The 19224-nt window shown below is 40.3% G+C and overlaps 1 protein-coding gene across 1 annotated transcript in view; it reads left to right on the forward strand.

Moving 5' to 3' along the window:
- Positions 1 to 18511, forward strand: part of STK4 (serine/threonine kinase 4) — a 74349-nt gene extending 55838 nt beyond the window's left edge. Inside the window, exon 11 of the mRNA XM_065414264.1 lies at positions 17564 to 18511. Within this exon, the coding sequence (XP_065270336.1) occupies positions 17564 to 17722 (159 nt within the window). The 3' untranslated portion in view covers positions 17723 to 18511. The remainder of the gene's footprint in view (positions 1 to 17563) is intronic.
- Positions 18512 to 19224: the final 713 nt, after the last annotated feature.

A 19224-nucleotide genomic window follows, 5' to 3' on the forward strand; every position in this document is an offset into this window, starting at 1 on the left:
TCAATTGTCAGTCTTTATGGGGGGGGAAAATGCTGTGGAAATTGCAGTGTACTGTAGCTTTAAAGTGTATCAAGTCTTTGGACAAATGACCATAATTCATTGAAGTTATCCCTTGGGCCTTACGCCTTTTACTAAATAGAATTGATTCCAAGCCTATCAGAAGCTCAGCACAATTAGAGTGGGTCAGAGAATTGCAGAATCTATCTGTCCATTGGGAGTGGACTGTAGCTGGTCAAGTGGTTCAGCTCTTGTAGTTCTTGTTTGTGAACTTCTGTTCTCTCCTCTTTTCCTTTAACTAGCTAGGCATTGAGCTTTTGAACAAATTTTCCAATGTTGCCTGTCTTCCAGTAGCATTTTCACAGTAGGGTGTAATAAGTATTAATGGAAGCTGTGTGTAATCTCAGCAGAATGCAAACCGTTGCATTACCACTTAATTATAACACTTCTTCGGTAGTAAAAGCTTGCTGAGTACTTTTCTCAAGCAGTATTGTGTGGAAGGCATGACGTGAACTTTACTCCATGTTTAATTTTACTGCTAGCAGAAACTTCTGTAATTTATTCTAATGTGTAAAAAGACTTAGAGGATTCTATTTAAGGAAATCAGACAAATCATAATCACTTTGCAGGGGGAACACATCTGAAATGGCAAGAGAAATCTATCCTTGTGTAAGCACTTTTTCTTAGTGCTGTCTCCAGAAAACAAATCTTCTGGATAAGCAAGAGAGGCTGAGCTCTTCTGTTGGTCCAGACAAAATGACCTTAGCCTGGTTTCTAATTCAGTTACTGAAAAAATAGTGAGAACTTCTCTTTGTGGTTTTTAGGATTAGTCAGCTACTTTCTAGGTCCCTGAAGGAGCTTAGACTTTAAAATGCTTGAAGTTCAGTGCTACAAAACAAAACTATTGAGTTTGTCACTTTCTTTGTTTAGATGAAGTGGTCTGGTGTGTGTTTTTCAGATACAAAATAGGTTACTTGCGCTGATACTTGCTCAGACTAAAAAAGGAAATGGTCCTGGATCTCGTATGATTAAAATGTACTGATCAAATCTGTTTAAAAAAATCTTTTTGATAATTTCATAGCAGAGAATAGAGTTTTGGAGGCAATTTCCCCTGTCATGTAACTCCTGTACATTACTGATCGTAGTAACAATATGGAACAGCTGTATGAAAGCACTGATGGTAGACCCTCTCCTTTCTCAACCATTTCAGGCATTATTATAAGCAATATTGAAATGGAATTCTCAGCTAATAAGAGCTAGTCAGTGATGCTCTAGTTATTGATGCGGAGCTGCATGTTGTTTCCTCAGTTTGCAGTTCCCTAAAATCTGGATGTGGGTGTCTGATTTGCATAATCACTGTACAGTCACTTCACAATAACTGTGTTGTGAATGTACAGATCTCTACTACTGGCCACTATGAGCCGTCTGTAATTGCTTCCTGTATTTGGAATTTTCTGACTGTTTGCCAGCAACAAAGATGCCATTTTAGCTTCTCATTCCCTTCAGAGGAAATAGAACAATTTCCAATTGGTGAAAAGCAAAGAAAATAAAGCTGTCACAAAGGTGAAAGGGAAATTGTGTTTATAAAGCTACAAATGCTTTTGACTTTTGATCCTCTCATTTTTCTCCCCACCATCCTCCCTGCCAGCTGGCAGGGCCTCTGTATTATTAAAGTGAATGACAGGGAGGGGCTGGAATATTCCCATAATGACTGAAAATAATCCAGGAGAGAAGGGCCTTGCTGACCTGTAAGGAGAGAATGGATGTGTATAGATAGGAGGGACAATAGAAATGTGGTGAGCGCTAAAGTTATTGCTGTCCTTGATACAGAAAACATGAAGCCTGAACATAAACTGGCATATACTACTAATCCCTTCAGATAACAAGGGGTCAGAAGGTCAGATAGCTAAGTGGTGAAAATGTAGTGAATAAAAAGGAAGATTGAGGTCACTTGGTTGTGGTGTCCGAGTACCTTCACAAGGGGCAAATAGCTTGTACTAAAGGGCTCTTTGATTCTTGTTACGCCTTTCTCAGCTAGATTAATGGCTGAAAGTAAAACCAGAGAAATTCAAATTAGAAATATAAAGCTTTTTTCGTTTTAAACAGTGGAAGGTGATTGTTCCAACTGTTCAAATTACCAAGGGAGGTCATAGGATCTCCATCTTTTGATGTCTTCAGATCAAGACTGGATGCCTTTCTGGAAGATGTGCTTTGGGGCATGTCTTCACTGCAGTTAACCCAAGAAAATGGTTTTCAGTTCTAAGCACCTGGTTAGCCTAGCCTGGATGTGAGCAGCCACACTGCAAAGTTGTACTGGCTAGAAAACAATAATTCAGTTTTGTGAAAAAATTTCAAGGTCGCAAGGGCTCCTCCCCCCTTCCATTCCAATGTGAAACAAAAACCAAGACCTTTCCAATTTTTTTGTAAAACAGGAAGACACAAACACTGGAGAATGGATATCATAGGCTGGCTGATCTACAGCATATATCTACACTGCAAAGAAAAACCTGTGGCACTCAGTCTCAGAGCTCAGGTCAATTGATTCCAGCTCACGGGGCTTGGGCTGTGGGGCTAAAAATAGCAGTGTAGATGTTACCGCTTGGTCTGGAGCCTGGAGTCTGAGACTCGATTCCATGGGTTTTCTTTGCAGTGTAGACATGTCGCAGGTGGGCTGGAACCCAGCTCACTTTAAGCAACTGCGTTTCCACTGAGGTTGTGAGGGAAAGGATCAGGTGATAGCTTGAAGCTTGGTAACTTGAAGTAGCTCAGTTGAGCTGGAGACATGCAAGGAGTTGGTAGACTTCTTCAGGAGACCATACAGCAGGGGAAAGAGCCCAAATTACATAGGATTATCAGGCAGATGGTTTGCAAAATGTAATCTACAGGGAGCAGGTTAGGAAAAAGGGAGAAGAGATGTTTGCCTAGACTCCCAGGCAGATGGCCTGTGGACTGTCTACCTGTAGGGAGTAGATAGACCCCTGCAGAAGACCCTGGGAGGTGAAAAGACATGATTGTGTTGAATGTGTGTTAAATAGCTTTAATTTGAAGAAATAGTACTGAATCCCTGAAGAAAAGGGGTTGGAATCCTGTGGCTGGAGAGTGTTCTTTGGTACCTGAGCCAGTGAGGAAGCTCACTGGTTTACAGTGGAGAGGTAGAAAATTTTAGATGATTCCCCAGTCCCCAGGTTTCATGATGGATTTGGGCCCTGGAAGAAAGATGCTTTGTTGTGTAGCCCTGATACAGTGAGATGATTCAGCTGCAGTGGCAAAAAGCCCATATTCATGAACAGGAGAGTAGAACTGACATAAATGTACAAGTCCCAAGTGTCCTGGGTCTGTTGTAACATAACCAGTCTGTCTTAAATACCATCACTTGATTCAGCTGGGAGTAGGATTCCAAGTATGCTGAGCTATGTGTTTTCTTTCCTTCATAGCCAGTAAGGTTTGGTCTACACCCAGGTTTTGGGGTGAGGTTTTTTGGGGGGTGGACTCATCTAACTTATTTCAGTTAGGGGTGTCATTGTTATACCAATATAGTTAAACTGGTATGACTCCTATTGTGGACACAGTTATGCTGGTGTAAAAGTGCTTATTTCCATGATGGGAAATCAGTTTCTAAACCACTATAGTTAAAGCAATACAAAAACTGTGTAGAGATGTCTACGCCTACTATTCAGCGTCAGCCCTCTCTCCCTCGTGGAAATTCCGGCACAAGTGATGTTATGAATCACACCACATGCCACAGCCTACAGTGTGTGTAGCCAGAACACTACCTAAATAATTAAGTTACATTAAAAGCAGAAGCTTGTGCTGTTGAGATTTTTATTTTTCAAATCCTTTGAAAAATTAATATCTGTATTTTAATCTTACAAGAAATCCCACAGTGTTTGCATTCACCCATTGCCTTCACATTATTGAGAAACTTCACTGACATTCTAAGGCTTAAAAAAAAATCGAGATAATTAGTATTTAGCAGAGTACTATGGTTTGTGCTTATTAACTGTAATATCTTTTCATGACTTAATTTAGCATGTTTAAAATAATACACATATAATCAAGCCCTGTGGTGTTTAAGGCAAGCTGAGTAAGATTGACTGCAGATGTTTGACCATGTTTATAATTAAATCTATTAGTTGTCCTAGTTCTGTGATTTCTAAAACAATTACTTGCATTGGGCAACTTGTTCTAGAGCGATAAAATATTTAATGCCTGTTTTCATGGGCCTTCATGTAGTTGAGAATGAGTCCTTAATTTTTATGTTAGTGTTTAATATATGCAGGTGATGTTGAGCCAGCATTTCAAGGGAAAGCGTTAGAGAGGAAAAATAGTTGTTTTTAACAAAGCCAAAAACTTGCCAGTTTCAAGATCTGAATTCTTTACCACTGTTCAGCATATGAAATTCCTCTCTGCGTTTACTTTATTTTTGCCAGAAGAATTACAGACTTTTTGCTGGTTGATTGGGACCTCAGAAAACAAGCTGGTAGCATTGTTCAATAATTTGCTGTACTCAAGGACTCTTATTTAAAAAAAAAAGCATATATTTGGCATGATGCTTAACCATTGTTTCAGGTTGCAAAAGGCTTGTACCAAGAATGGCCTCGGCTTTTACATCTGTCACAGCTCTTATACTTGAATTTTTGAGACTTTACATACTATCTATCTTAGGCTAGGTCTACACTACCCGCCTGAATCGGCGGGTAGAAATCGATCTCCCGGGGATCGAATTATCGCGTCTCGTCGGGACGCGACAATCGATCCCCGAATCGACGCTCTTACTCCACCAGCGGAGGTGGGAGTAAGCGCCGTCGACTGGGAGCCGCGGAGGTCGATTTTGCCACCGTCCTCACAGCGGGGTAAGTCGGCTCCGATACGTCGAATTCAGCTACGCTACTCGCGTAGCTGAATTTGCGTATCTTAAATCGACCCCCCCCTGTAGTGAAGACCTGCCCTGAGTGTCTGCTATCATAACACACTGATGTTTGGATTCTTGTTACAGTTTGTTGGGTTGCAAATAACCTGTGTACAAATAGCTTCAAATCAGCGATTGTGACCCAGAAATAAAATTCATGGTTTACAAATGAAGAATGAAAAGTGCAAAAATTTAGGTGGATAAGCATTGAAAACAGATTAGTAAATTTCTAGGTATTGACCTAGGTTTCATTAAAGGGAAAACATCCTGATAGTATTGATGACCTAGCTCTCTAAGCCAAGGTCATTGAAACACAAGTGCACATAGTCTCTTACATGAAATGCCTTCCATCCCAAAGGATCTCTAAGCACTTAACACACTATTTATAGGAATCCCTTCACCCACCACTGAAATGTAGCCACTTCTGGAGTGAAATGTGGCAACTCCATGCAGCTTGATCTGTATTGTTATGTACAAGAGGCTCAGATACTTTGAGATTCACTTATTTTATGGTATTGCAAATTGTTGCAAAATATCCAGTTCCTGAAGACCTGAAATTTGAGGCAAATAGTTTGGTAACAATTAAAATGTATGCCAAGTTTTATTTTGAATGTGTTCATATGTCTGTCCATCTACATTTAAGGTTCTTTATCTGTTCGCCATGAAGACACAATGTGAACCGGGGTATGTTGTGACTTCTATATAACGTACACGCATGCTATTTATAACCTGCATCCTATGACCCCTCCTGCCTCTCCAGCTACTGTCCTATCTCTCTTCACATCCAAGCTCCTTGAGCATCCTGTCTGCTCCTAATACTTCAACTTCCTCTCCTTTCTCAGGCTGTTCTGCAACCAAACTTCTGCCCGTCCACTAATGTCTCGCTAACGTCACTTAAGGTGAATGGCACTTGGCCTTGTTCTCGCCCTGCTCAGTCTGTCCACTGTCTTCGAAACAATCAATCACTCTTCCCTCCTTAGGGTTTCAGAGTTCTGTGCCCAATTTGTTTCCCTTCAATAATTAATGCAGCATCTGCCTTTGCTGATGGTGACTCTTAACACCATTCTTATTTGCTTCTTGCCCTTCTGCGCCCTACATCTGGGTAACCTCTTTATAGTGTAACACTCCTTAGGCAAGATTTTTTTCAAAAAGTGACTAATGATTTTGGGTGCCTGAATTTTTGGGTGTCCATTCCAATGACCAGTTCCTTAAAGGGGTTTGATTTGCAGCCGATGCACTCGCAGCACTTTTTTGAAAATCAGGAACCCTTTAATGTGTGTCAGCTCAGGCACCCAAAAACAGGAGCAGCCAAAATCACTAATGGCTCTCAAATCTTAGCTTCCTACTCTAGTTTATAGCATGCCATTTTTGTGTAATTGTGTTAGATTTTAATGGAACAAATATAGGAAGCAATACTTAATCTGAAAATCCATATCAGTCCTAAAACCTGTTGTAATAACATTTTCAAGATTCTGTATCTCTAGTAGCATATCACATTTTGGCATTTAATGAGTTAGAATAGCTTGAGTAACTTTTTTTCCCCCAAGTCATATCTAAATTTCTCCTGTCTAATACCCACAAGCAAATAATCAGTTTAGTACCCTGCTGACATAAAAATCTAAGCTGTTTTGAATTTCCTTGGGGCATTTTAGATGGTTGACAGGCATTCAAAAGTTGTTAAATTTGGTGTGTGAAACTGAGCATAAATGGAAAATACATTTGATAAAAGTTTAAAAAATGTGGTTTTGTTAGCTTGACTTGTCTGGCTCAGACGTATCTCTACCATCAGGAGCTTCTTTCCCCATGAAGCTTCAGCTTTATTCCTTTTGTATTTTAATCTTGGAAACTCCTAATCCTCCTGATGAAATTATTTGGCAAAACCTATTTTCTACAGACAACAGAAATGGAGGTTTGACACTGAGGCTCAGGCCCAGTAAAAGCCAGTCAGACTATGTGGGCAAAAGGTGGTAGGTGAGAATTGGGCACGTGAGAGAGAAAACCAGTTGAGAACAAAAAGTGTGTATGGAAAGATGGAAGAGTAACTGGGGAAGGAAAGGGGACTCCCCTCTGTGCACTAGGTACAAGTACCTTTTCACTGAAGTCCCACTAAAATCTGCTAACAACATTTAGGTTTTGTTGTATTTTCCTGAAAAAAATGAATCTTATTAGCAACTAAGTTCTAGCTGTGGCTACTGAGGTTGGCTTTGGAAATGCTATTGAGAACTTCCTGTTTCCTTACCTCCTGATACTGGCATGAGATTTTAATAGCGCCCTGTTTCTGGCAAGAGGTTTTGCATGGCTGCCACCCTTTAGGATTTGTTACTTAAATCTTACCTATCGCTTTCCTCCCACAGCAACTTTGGGATGTGTTTTGAGCACAGGTTCGCTGCTTGAAGCTGTTTTTAAGCTGCTTGAAGATCAGATGGAGAAACTGTAAATCTGCCTCTCTGATACCTAAGAATAATGGTCAGGTTAACAAGAGTGGCAGCCTGCTGGGTGTTTAATAAAACTGCAAAATCCTTACAATTTCTAACAAATCTTTCTGTGGTTTCATAGTGTCTTGACTTTAGGAATTAATTTATCTTTTTGAAGAGCATTTTGTTTATTTATGGCTTCCTATTCTTAATGCTATCTGTTCTATCACATTTGTGTACAATTCATCTTTGTGTTTGGCTGAGATGCACTGTATGTAGGATGCACTTCAGAGGTGAATAACACCTTATTTTGAAAGCTCAACTGTTTAGTCAATAGAGACAAAGCACAGAGCTATGTAATCAAATGAGAACTCTCTAACCAATTTTGAAAGGAATTAAACTGTGTCCTTTCTGCTAGAAATAAAGCACTCCTGTATTAATCACTTTTAGCCAGGATGAAAGACAGTTGGTTATGATGTAACTGCTTCAAACTGTATGATGTTCCATTCATTTGTGACAGGCTGGAAAGTTTATTTTCTAAAATGAATTTTACAGCTCAGTTAAGAATTTTACACTGTAGTTTAGAGGTTAATATAGTTAATAAAACATGAATTTGTTTTGCTACTAAGGACTAAGCATTTTTTATTTTCTGCTATAAAACTGATTATTCAGCAATTGTCAGTTACTGAAAATGTGTGTGGGGAGCGTGGAATGATTGTTTTTTAACCTTCGTAGTCTGCTTGTGTTCCAAAAATCAGTACCTGGTTGTGAATTTGAACTATGATGCTAAAAGAACCACCTGCCCTTATTGGCAATGGAGAACTGGCTGTGCTTTTGTGGAGAAAATGCAACACCAGCCTGTGTAAGGATTTGTGGGACTTGAACCTGGGTCTATGGGGCTCCAGGTGGGCAGCGCTTCCACCAGGCGACCTTGGCAGAGGCACTGTCAACACACTGTACATCCTGGGATACCAGTCACTGCAGGAAGGGCTGCCCACACTAGAGGTGACTGGCAACTCCTCCCGTAACCTCTGATTGGTCCAGACCTACTATTTAAGCCTGGAGAGAGTTCCAGGAAGTCATATATGTAAAAAGGTAGATCCCTGATCTGCTGCTGGGAGAGACCCCCACCTTGTTTCTGGTTCCTGCCACCTCATCTGGCCCCCCAGTTCCTGGCCATTGACTCTGGTTCAATTTGCCTACAGCTCTAACCACTGGACCTGACTTCCGATACCTGAGTTCCTTACAGCCTGCTAGCTTTAGAGAGTATTTAAAAAAAAAAAAAAAAAAAAAAATCCTAAACTGTATGAGACATGGCAAAGATGCTAAGAAAGGGCTTTGTGCTAACTGGAGGATGAGGTTCAATGTTAGCAGATAACGAGAATTGCAAGAAGAATTGGGATTCGAAGCTTTGGCTGCCCTCAGAGACCATTCTGTGGCTCTTTGTGCAGTTTGGTGTGAATCTGATTTCATACACTGGAGACAGAGAACTGGCTTGTAGAAATCCTGGCCTGTAGGGGAAATGTATGAATGGTGCTGGTAAATTGCAGTTGCATCTTTTCTATTCCTAACTTTTATTTATTTATATATAATTAGTCACAAGACATGGAGCCTTTTTACATCTGTCACTAGTTCAGATCTGGTCCAGATCCGTAGTGACTTCACGCTGCTAAAGGGCTGTTGGCAAAGGTCATGTAAAATAAAATTGGTCTCAGACCAGCTCCTAGTAGGCAATGTCAGCACAACTCAGTTGACACCATCAGTGGCATTCTTGTCACAAATGAGACATGACTCTTTCCCCTTGCTCCTAGAAATGGTCTCTGAAGACCAGGATTAAGGTCACTTGCCAGGGAAAGCTTGCACTATCACTGCTGTACCTGTTCTCTGGATAATAAAAGGACTTCACTGTGCTATTTAATACAGCCCCTGCTTGCTTACTTCTTTCTTTGGATTTTGATTCATTTATATTGGAATACTTGCACTCTAGTGTTCCCTGTTTTTACTTATTTAGAGCAGTGAGGAAGGGTGGTAATTTTCCACCCTTAGTTTGTGTTTTTAAGGTAAATCTTTTATGCAATTTAAATCTGGCATAGTCTGGCTAGAAAGAATGTAGCTGTTATAGACTGTCTCTGGAGCTGACAGAATTGTGGAGGTATAAATTACAGAGCACTCTGCCCTTGGATATATAACCGGTGGCTGTGTCTAACGTGTCTGCTTAGATCCATTATTTATTCTCTTTTTTCTGTTTAGGATCTTTTACATTCAATAAAATTAAACATTGCAGTGACCCCTCACTTGACTAACAAATGTGAGTCTGTTAATCTTTTTCCTATTTTTTAAGGATTGAAATGAAAAAACAGTAACTCAGCGAAGCAGATTGATGGTGTAAACATTACATGGCATCAGGTAGAGAGTTATCCATAAGTCTTCCTGATCTGACTGCAAAGGGATGCCATGGATGGTTTTCTTCAGCAAGTGAGGGAGTGGGTATAATTATCTATCTATAAGGTGCCCGTCACCTTATTTAATATAGAGATGCAGAGATATTGAAAGGCAATGTAGTCACCTTTATTCTGCAATTTGAAGGACAAATGTATACAATTGGTTGGGCTGGAGAGACTTCCTCATGAGCAGTTGCATCACTGATCAGACAGTTTGTCTCCTGTTGTGTATCAATGTGATATAATAAGGTCATTTGAAATATCCGCAGGAAAAATAAAGCTGTTAATTTTGAGTACTTATAAACTAGATCAGAGAACTGCTAGGTAAGCTCCCACAGGAAGAAAATATAAGGAAGAAAGGAGTTCAGGAGAGCTGGTGGTTTTTCAAAGACACAATATTAAAGGCAAAACAGCAAACTATCCTGGTGTGAAGGAAAGATAGGAAGAATAGTAAGAGGCCACTTTGGCTCGATCAAGAGCTCTTTAATGACCTAAAAATCAAAAGGAACTCCTACAAAAAATGGAAACATGGACAAATTGTTAAGGATGAGTATAAAAGACTAGCACAAGCATGTAGGGACATGGCACAAATGAGGTGCACCTAGCAAGGGATGTAAAAGGCAATGTAGTTTCCTAAATATGTTAGGAGTAAGAGAGAGAGAAAGGAAGGTGTAGGTCTACTATGTAACGGGGAAGATGACATCAGGAAAATCGAGGGGTTTAAAATCTGTTTTACTTCAGCCTTCAGTAAAAGGTTAATGGAAACCAGATACTCAACATAATTAATACTAACAAGAGGGACGGTAACACAAGCCAGAATAGGGAAAGAATGGGTTAAAGAATATTTAGATAAATTTCGCTGTATTCAAGTCAGCGGGACCTGATGAAATTAATCCGAGGGTACTTAAGGAACTAGCTGAAGCAATCTCAGAATCATTAATTGTCTGAGAGCTCATGGAGGACGGGTGAGCTCCCAAAGAACTGGAGAAAGCTACTATATTTGCCTATCTTTAAAAAGCAGAGGAAAACAGAGCTGGGGAATTTATAGACCAGTCAGCCTAACTTCAATACAGGAACACATTATTAAAAAGTTTGTAAGCACTTAGAGGATAATAGGGTTGTAAGGAATAGTCAGCATGGATTTGTCAAGGACAAATCATGCCAGACCAACCTCATTTCCTCCTTTGACAGGGTCACTGGCTAAGGGGTGAGGAGAAGCTGTAGATGTGATATGTCTAGATTTTCAGTAAGGCTTTTGACAGTCCCACATGACATTCTCATAAACAAACCAGAGAAATGTTGTTGTCTAGATGCAATTACTATCAAGTGTGTACACAACTTGTTGAATGACCATACTCAGAGTGTAGTTATCAATGGTTTGCTGTTAAACTTGGAGGATGCATCTAGTGGGGTCCTAGTCAATATTTGTACTAATGACTTGGATAATGGAGTAGAGAGTATGTTTATAAAATGGGTAGATGACACCAAGCGGGGAGAGGTTGCAAGCACATTAGAGGACAGGATTAAAATTCAAAATGACCTTGATAAATTGGAATATTGGTCTGAAATTAACAAGATGTAATTCACTAAAGACAAGTGTAAAGTACTACACATAAGAAGGAAAAATGGAGTAATTAGGTAATAGTACTGCTGAAATAGATCTGGAGTTAGTGTTGGCTCATGTTCAGTTTGTGAGCCAATGTGATGCAGTTGTGAAAAAGCCTAATATAATTCTGCTGTGTATTAATAAGTGCCATATGTAAGACATGGGAGGTAATTGTCCTGCTCTGCTCAGCACTGGTGAGGCCTCAGCTGGAGCACTGTGTCCAGTTCTGGGCACCACACTTTTAGGAAAGATTGTGAACAAATTGGAGAGAGTCCAGAGGAGAGCAACAAAAATGATAAAAGATTTAGAAAACCTGGCCTATGAATAAAGGTTAAAAAAGATCCTGGACATGTTTAGTCTTGAGAAAAGAAGACTGAGGAGGGACCTGATAAGTCTTCAAATATTTTAACGGTTGTTCTAAAAAGAACAGCGATCAATTGTTCTCCATGTCCAGTGAAGGTAGGACAAGACACAATCAGCTTAATCTGCAGCAAGGGAGATGTAGGTTAGAAATTAGAAAGTTTTTCTAACTATAAGGATAGTGAAGTACTAGAATAGGCTTCCAAAGGAGGCTGTAGAATCCCTGTTATTGGGGGTTTTTAAGAACAGGTTAGACACACACCTGTCATGGATGGACAAGATACACCTGGTCCTGCCTTAGCACAGGGGACTGGACGAGACTACCTCTACCCCCAAATATCTGTGCATCGTGAGACAATTTTTCCTTTCTTTCCTATCATTTTGCCTCTGGCATTTTTTCCTAAAGAAAAATAAATTCCAGTAAGCATAAATTCGTGGGATACTGAAGTTTGTGACACTGCTCCACGACAGATATGTAGAAGGTAAAAATGTAATATATTGTAGAAAATAATGGTCTGTATGGTTCGTATTGGAGCCCCAATTACCCAAACAGAATGGGGGCCATGACATTTTTTAGGCAAAAGAAGAGTTTATTTTGGTAGAGAGACACTTTGGGGGTAGGGGACAACCTTAATAAAACGACCTTTCAGATTACAGGACTTGTAGTGGATTTGAAATCCATTATAATTACTTGTGATTACCGACATATGAAAAGGATTTACACTAACCACATAGGGTCTCAGCAAAGATCTGCGGCTTATATTAACTCCATATCATTTTATTTTAAATGAAAGTGACGGACTCGTAGCCCTAGCTCTGGGTAGGTGTGATTTTTGTATCCTTCCCACCAATGCATCTCTCGATACTGACCCACAACACCTTTGCTGTTCCAATTTTTCACCTCTTTTCAGGTTCTTGTACCCTACCCATCAGCATGGTGTCTGAGCATCTTCCAGAGATGCATTAAGCAATATGTGCTGTATAGGGTACCTTCTCCATGTCTCCCCTCTCACTAAGGGGAGAAATAGTCTATGGATTTTATTTTGTTATGAAGTGCTATGTGCTTTAATTTGTGAAAGCCAAGTCAAAAGCACACCCTGCACTTGGCTGGAGGCAGGTCAGGTGTGTTCTTGGTTTCTGAAAGTGAGAGTTCTGGTCCTAGATTGGCTCCAGCACAAACAAGTATTACGCTTGCAATAGATAGTTGCTTTGTGCATAGTTGACAGTTGTGGTCTTCATCCCAGATTGGGGTTATTTAAGTGTCAGTAAGAGCCTTGAAGATGAGGACTGAGACTTCCCATGTACTGTGTTGTTGGGACCATAGAAAGTGCCATTCTGAATGGTGGTCCACCTATTTTAGCATCCTGTCTCAGGCAGTGGCCAGCATCAGCTGCTTCAGAGAAGGTGCAAGAAACCCTGCAATATGCAGATAGAAAATACTCTCCCCAGGGAAACCCCCTAACCTCTAGTAGTTAGTTTGGCGTAAGCCCTGAAGCATGAGGTGTCATGTCATTTCTAAAACTTTCGTTTTGTAGTATTAATGCTGGCTGTTCTGTGGGGAATGACAGCCATTTCAAGGTTTTCCTCTTTGTCTGACTTTACTTGACTACATTATAGTCCCCAGACTCCTAAGGGGGAGAATAATTTTTATACTAGATAGGCAAAATCACTCTGTATCCTTGCTAAAAAGCTTTCTTGTGCTAGGATTGTTATAATGTATGTATTAATAATCTTAAAGTAGCTGCTGGTGGGAAATAATGTTTTATCTTGCACAAAAACACTAATGAAATTCCAAAATCTGAGTCATGCTGGATCTACTAACAGATAACCTTGTGACTTCCAGGAAATCTCACTCTACAATCTAAGAAAAGTCTAGCAAAGGAGTACTTAATTTGCTAAGCACTTAAATAACTAGCTGGATTTCTTTTAATATTTTAGTACATTGAGGACTCTGAAATTTACAGCAATTGTCATTCAATAATAATTTGCCAACAGTACCCTTATACTTCTGATAGGAAATAATTGTGTTAACTGTGTAGTATTGGTTGGTAAATGACTAAAAACAACCACTGTAGCTGCATAATTAAACATTTGGAGGAGTGCCATTTGCATTTAACAGAAGTAAAGAGAAATACTCTAATTCAAATGTTAATTAAACCTCTAAAATCAATTTTGTTCACATAAAACCACAAATTCTATTGCATATTTTATTTGCTCTTCCATACCTTCCTACAAGAAGTTCTGCAGCAAGAGTGTCGTCAATCGTTGTGTGTATATAAATATTTATAGAAGTAATTGCACACACAAGTGTGTGGCCGTTTTGGGGAGATGGAGTTGGTAAATATTTTTTGAACAATCTACAGGCTGAAAGGATCACCGAAACCATTTATTTAACAGATTTAAATAATAAATCAAGTCTGTGTGTAACTTATGAACAATTTGCAATATGTTAGACCAGTGTTGGGGCACAGGAGTTTATACCAAGGAACAATGCAAATCACCAAGATTTCTTATTACATTCAGTTACCATAATCACAATTCTTTAGTACCTCAGATACATTTATCATGTTTCCAGTACTCCAAGGATTAAAAGCATGTACTAGTCTTCAGACACTTTTAAGAGTGCGATCCCTGATAGTTGAATACTTTGGAGTGAAAGGGACAAACTTAAAATATCGAAAGTAATTGCTTAAAGTTATTTCTTACGTCACTTTTTGGCTAGTTTGTTTGGTCTTACAAAGGAGAACATGCAAGTAGCATTACTTATTTAAAATCCAAAATATGGTTACTTGAGGTCTCACTCAACAATGTAGACTCAACAAGACAACTTTCAATTATTTATATGGAATTGTTCTTTCTGTTCTTTACTTTCTAAAACAAACTCTCACCACTTCTTAGCCCTGTGTAATCTTGGAGGAGGGAAGTGCTGTTCATGAGGCTGGTCCAAGGCTGGTCTGATTTCTGAAGCTTGCTTGTGGGTCCAGTTAACTCTGCTTCATCCTGTAACCCTGGAGGAAGGGAGAGCTGGCTGTGGAGTTTCAGCAAACTTTGCAGTCCCTGCGGTGGCATCAAGTTTATAAACCCTGTTTCCAGGTTCTTGGAGGAGGGCAGTTCTCTTACTTTCTGTTGGGCACTGGTCACCTGGACATTCAGATTGCAGTTTCTCTCTTGCTTCTGCCAGTATCCAGTAGATGGCATCAGTGTACAACAAATTTCTTCAGTGCTTCTCTTGGAGGGAGGGTTTTTATGTTTGGCCTGGTCCACACTACCCCCCCACTTCGGACTAAGGTACGCAAATTCAGCTACGTTAATAACGTAGCTGAATTCGAAGTACCTTAGTCCGAACTTACCGCGGGTCCAGACGCTGCAGGCAGGCTCCCCCGTCGATGCCGCGTACTCCTCTCGCTGAGCTGGAGTACCGGCGTCGACGGCGAGCACTTCCGGGATCGATCCCAGAACACCGATTGCCTGCCGTCGGACCCGGAGGTAAGTGTAGACGTACCCTTTGATTTGCTTCATGGATTGTATTTCAATATTAGCCCAAACTAATGGGAAGTTTCCCCATTTTATGAAATTTCTTCTAATATTTCAAAGTTAAACCCTGATTAGGTGCTTATCTTTTCCCTTCTTATGCTATACAATTCCTATCATTTTACAAAGAGAAAAAAAAATCCCTTTGGTCCTCTAAATCCGGTGGACACATGGTCCATACATACTTTTTCATTTCATGTCTTTCAGGGCTTATCAAATACATGAGATGCTACACTAGAGGAACAAGACACATTATTCAGATAGAGAGAGATGTATATCTGATAACACTTTCCATTCCACTAGTAAAATCATCACTGAGAGAGTTTGCAGATTACAAAAATTGGAGGAGTGATAAATTGGGTTGCCACCCATCCAGATTTTACCCGGACAGTCTGGTTTCTGGCTTCTGTGTCCAGGTGCCTGGTTTTTGAGTGGAAAGTCCGGTCAAAAAGGGGTCCTGGCAGTCTCCAGTCAGATGTACTGACCGAACACCAAAAGCCTGGTTACCGCGGGGTACGGGGAGGTGCCGGGTCATTAACTCTCGCCAGCCCCTGCTCAGCCGATGCTGCCTCTTACCTGCACACAGGCTCTTTGTCAGGCTGCAGCAGCTCCTGTCCCAGCCCCAGAGCAGGGGGAGTCTAGCTGGGAGAGGTGGAGATGATCCAGCCACAGTGGGGAGAGGAGCGAATGACTGAAGTGGGGCCTTGGGGGGAAGAAGCGGAGAAGGGAGCAGGGCCTTGGGGGGGAGAGGTGAGGCAGGGGGCAGGCCCTTGGGGGTCCAGTTACCAGCCATTAGAAAGATGGCAACCCTAGTGGTAAATAAGGAAGAGGACAGATCATTGACACAGACTATCTAGATCTCTGGTAAAGGCCCAAGCAAACAATGTGTCTTAACACAGCTATATGTATACATCTAGGAACAAAGAATGTAGACCAAACTGCTTCTCAGGATAGAGTCCTCCATCCTGTGACTTCGAAAAAGATGTACATGGGGATAATCAGTTGAACATGAGCTCCCAATGCGACTCTGTTTTCAAAAGGGCCTACGCAGTCCTTGGATGCATAAAAAGGGGAACCTCAAGTAGGAGTAGAGAGGCTATGTTCTGGTGCCCACAGTTCAAGAAGGATGTTGATAAATTGGAGAGGGTTCGGAGAAGAGCCACAAGAATTATGATAAAAAACCACACCGTATAGCCATAGACTCGGAGCTCAGTCTATTAACTTTCTCTTTGTTAAGCTAAAGGGGTGATTTGATTAGTCTAAGTACCTACATGGGGAACAAACATTTAATAATGGGCTCTAGAATCTAGCAGACAAAGATCTAACACAATCCAATGGCTGGAAGTGGAAGCTAGGCAAATTCAGACTGGAGCTAGGGCATACCTTTTTAACAGTGAGAGTAATTAACCATTGGAACAGTTTACCAAGGGTTGTGGTGGCTTCTCCATCACTGGCAATTTTTAAATCAAGACTGGATATTTTTCTAAAAGCTCTGCTCTAGGAATTATTGTGGGGAAGTTCTATGGCCTGTGTTATACAGAAGGCCAGACAAGATCACAATGGTCCCTCCTGGCCTTGGAATCTGACTTGATTCATAAGGAAGATGAATGTACTATTTCTGATTTGGGATGAAAGATATATGTTGGACATTGTAGGGTATCACTAAGTTTGACCTCTGGGACTTCTGGCTTTTTGGGTCTGTTCCTAGCTGGTTTTAACTTACATTTTCTAAACTTCTCTCTGGTTCTTAATTCCTTGTAGTTAGACAATCAGGTGGGAATTCTTGCCACATACACATCATGAAAGGTTCCTTTCTACGGGTTTGTTATAGCTTGAAGCCGACTCTTTGCTTTCCTGGGAATTGTGTAATTCAGTTTTAACTTAATTGATGCTCCCCAGTCAAGATGGCCCACCTGTTGTGATGTGCATCTTGAGTCCCACTCTCTCGCTCCAAGAAGCAGCTTAATTTTGGAACGTGCGTGGGGGGGTGATTGGCAGTAATCCTGGTTATGAAGAGAAAAAGGTGCTTGCTTCCAGGTTATGTAAATGGAGAGGGCTATAGTAACCCACATTTGGGCATATTTGACTTGTATACATTTTACAAGCATGTCACTTGTCCTTTTGTTTCTCAATTAACCCCTTATTGCTTTTTCCTTGGTTAGTTCAGAACCATTATACTGTTAGGATGCTGTGTGAATATTTATAATCTGTCAGAGCAGAATTTCCTGCAGAAGTGTTGATTCTTTTCTGTCAAGTATCTGCACAGGCTCTGACGTTGGTACGCATTCTGTTTCCTTTCTGCTAGTTAAAGAGCTGGGGCGTAGAGGAACTTCAGAGGAGACTCTCAGCACTCGATCCCATGATGGAACAGGAAATTGAAGAGATCCGCCAGAAGTATCAGTCTAAACGGCAGCCAATCCTTGATGCCATTGAAGCCAAGAAACGTCGGCAACAGAACTTTTGAGAGCGCCACTGGTAGAATAAATGTCCACCCTCTGAAACAATCAGAACCTTGCTTTTATGACTACTACGCAGATTGATTTCTATTGAAATGTGTTAGCAAAGTAGGGAGCAAAACTTCTGCTCACTTATTTTTCCATAGCACCTTTCTGAACTCAGGAATGCCATTAAGTGGGACATCCTGATGGATGGATAATGGTATGTTTTAATGTTGGATATATTTAAAATAGAAAATGTATTATTTCAGTTGTTACTGTTTTTAGATTAAACTTGTTTTAAATCAGGGGAACAGATACAAATAAGACTAATGTTGGTTCATTTTCTTAATGTAACTTTCAGTAGTCCATTTTCTTCCTTTTGAATTTAATATGTACTGTGGTGTTTAACGGCTGCATCTCTTTTTTTGGTACAGGCTCAGTTTCAAACATTTTAACTGTGTCTTACTACTGTTAAGGTACCGTGGAAAGTGTTAGCAAATTGGAGAGGTCACTGAAAAGAGTAGACAAGAAGATGCAGAAACTATTCCCACCTTTGGAAAGGAACAAATCTTACTTTTAAAAAGCCTGTAATAAGCCCCATGCCTTACCCTGTGCGCTTTAAGCAAGTGTTTTTTGAGCCCGTAGTTTTGTCTTGTGTGTACTGTATAAATTAATACTGGTAGACTAAGCATGTTGCTGTGCTTCTGTCAAATGCTGTTCTGCAGTTTAAAAGCCTCACTGACTTAAACCAAAAACCAAGCAGAGTTCCAATGTAAAACAAAGCAGATGCTCCTTCATCTGCATCCTGGGAAATATCCTTCATTTAGTTCCTACTAGCATTGGAGTGCTAAAAAGTTGTATGTGAACCCTCTCTTGGGAAATTAGATATTTTTTGCTCCACTAAGGAGAGGATTTAAAAATATTTCACTAATTATGGTGATTTACAGGGCTTTAAAATTTCAAGCTTCCATCTTTAGATGAAAAATTAATTGCATAATGTTTTACTCAGAGGTCAAGTACAGCAGAAAAGCTAAGCTGAAAATAAAGATAGGTTACGCAAAAGATTAAACAACAATATATTGACGCCAGATGAGTTGGGCGACTGAAGTTCCAACTTAACTTGTTCTGCATTTAATATGGCTAAGATCAACCTCTTCCAGTTTTTCTGAACACACTGATAAATAGTGTGTTTTCTGTCTGGGATAACTATGTAAAGTCTGCCTTTTTCATGGTGTTAACGGGTTGTGGAAAATCACCAGATTGTGCATTTACCGTCCGTTGAGTCAAGTTACCTTGAAATGATTTAATAAACTTTCACTGCCATGATAAAGAGCAAAACAGACAAAGTAATGCAGGTATCTCCAGTTATAGATGCAGAGACCTAACAGCGGGTGTGCTGTGCATTGGCAGCAGTGGAGCAAAGCTAATGTTGGATTCGACTTTAGGATCCACTTGTAGTTGGATCTAGTTATTCCACATAAGATGAAATGTTTGTAAAGAGCAACTATGTCAATTATTTTCTTTCTCT

The sequence above is a fragment of the Emys orbicularis genome, chromosome 12, assembly GCF_028017835.1.
Source record: "Emys orbicularis isolate rEmyOrb1 chromosome 12, rEmyOrb1.hap1, whole genome shotgun sequence".
In the NCBI taxonomy this organism is placed as follows: domain Eukaryota; kingdom Metazoa; phylum Chordata; order Testudines; family Emydidae; genus Emys; species Emys orbicularis.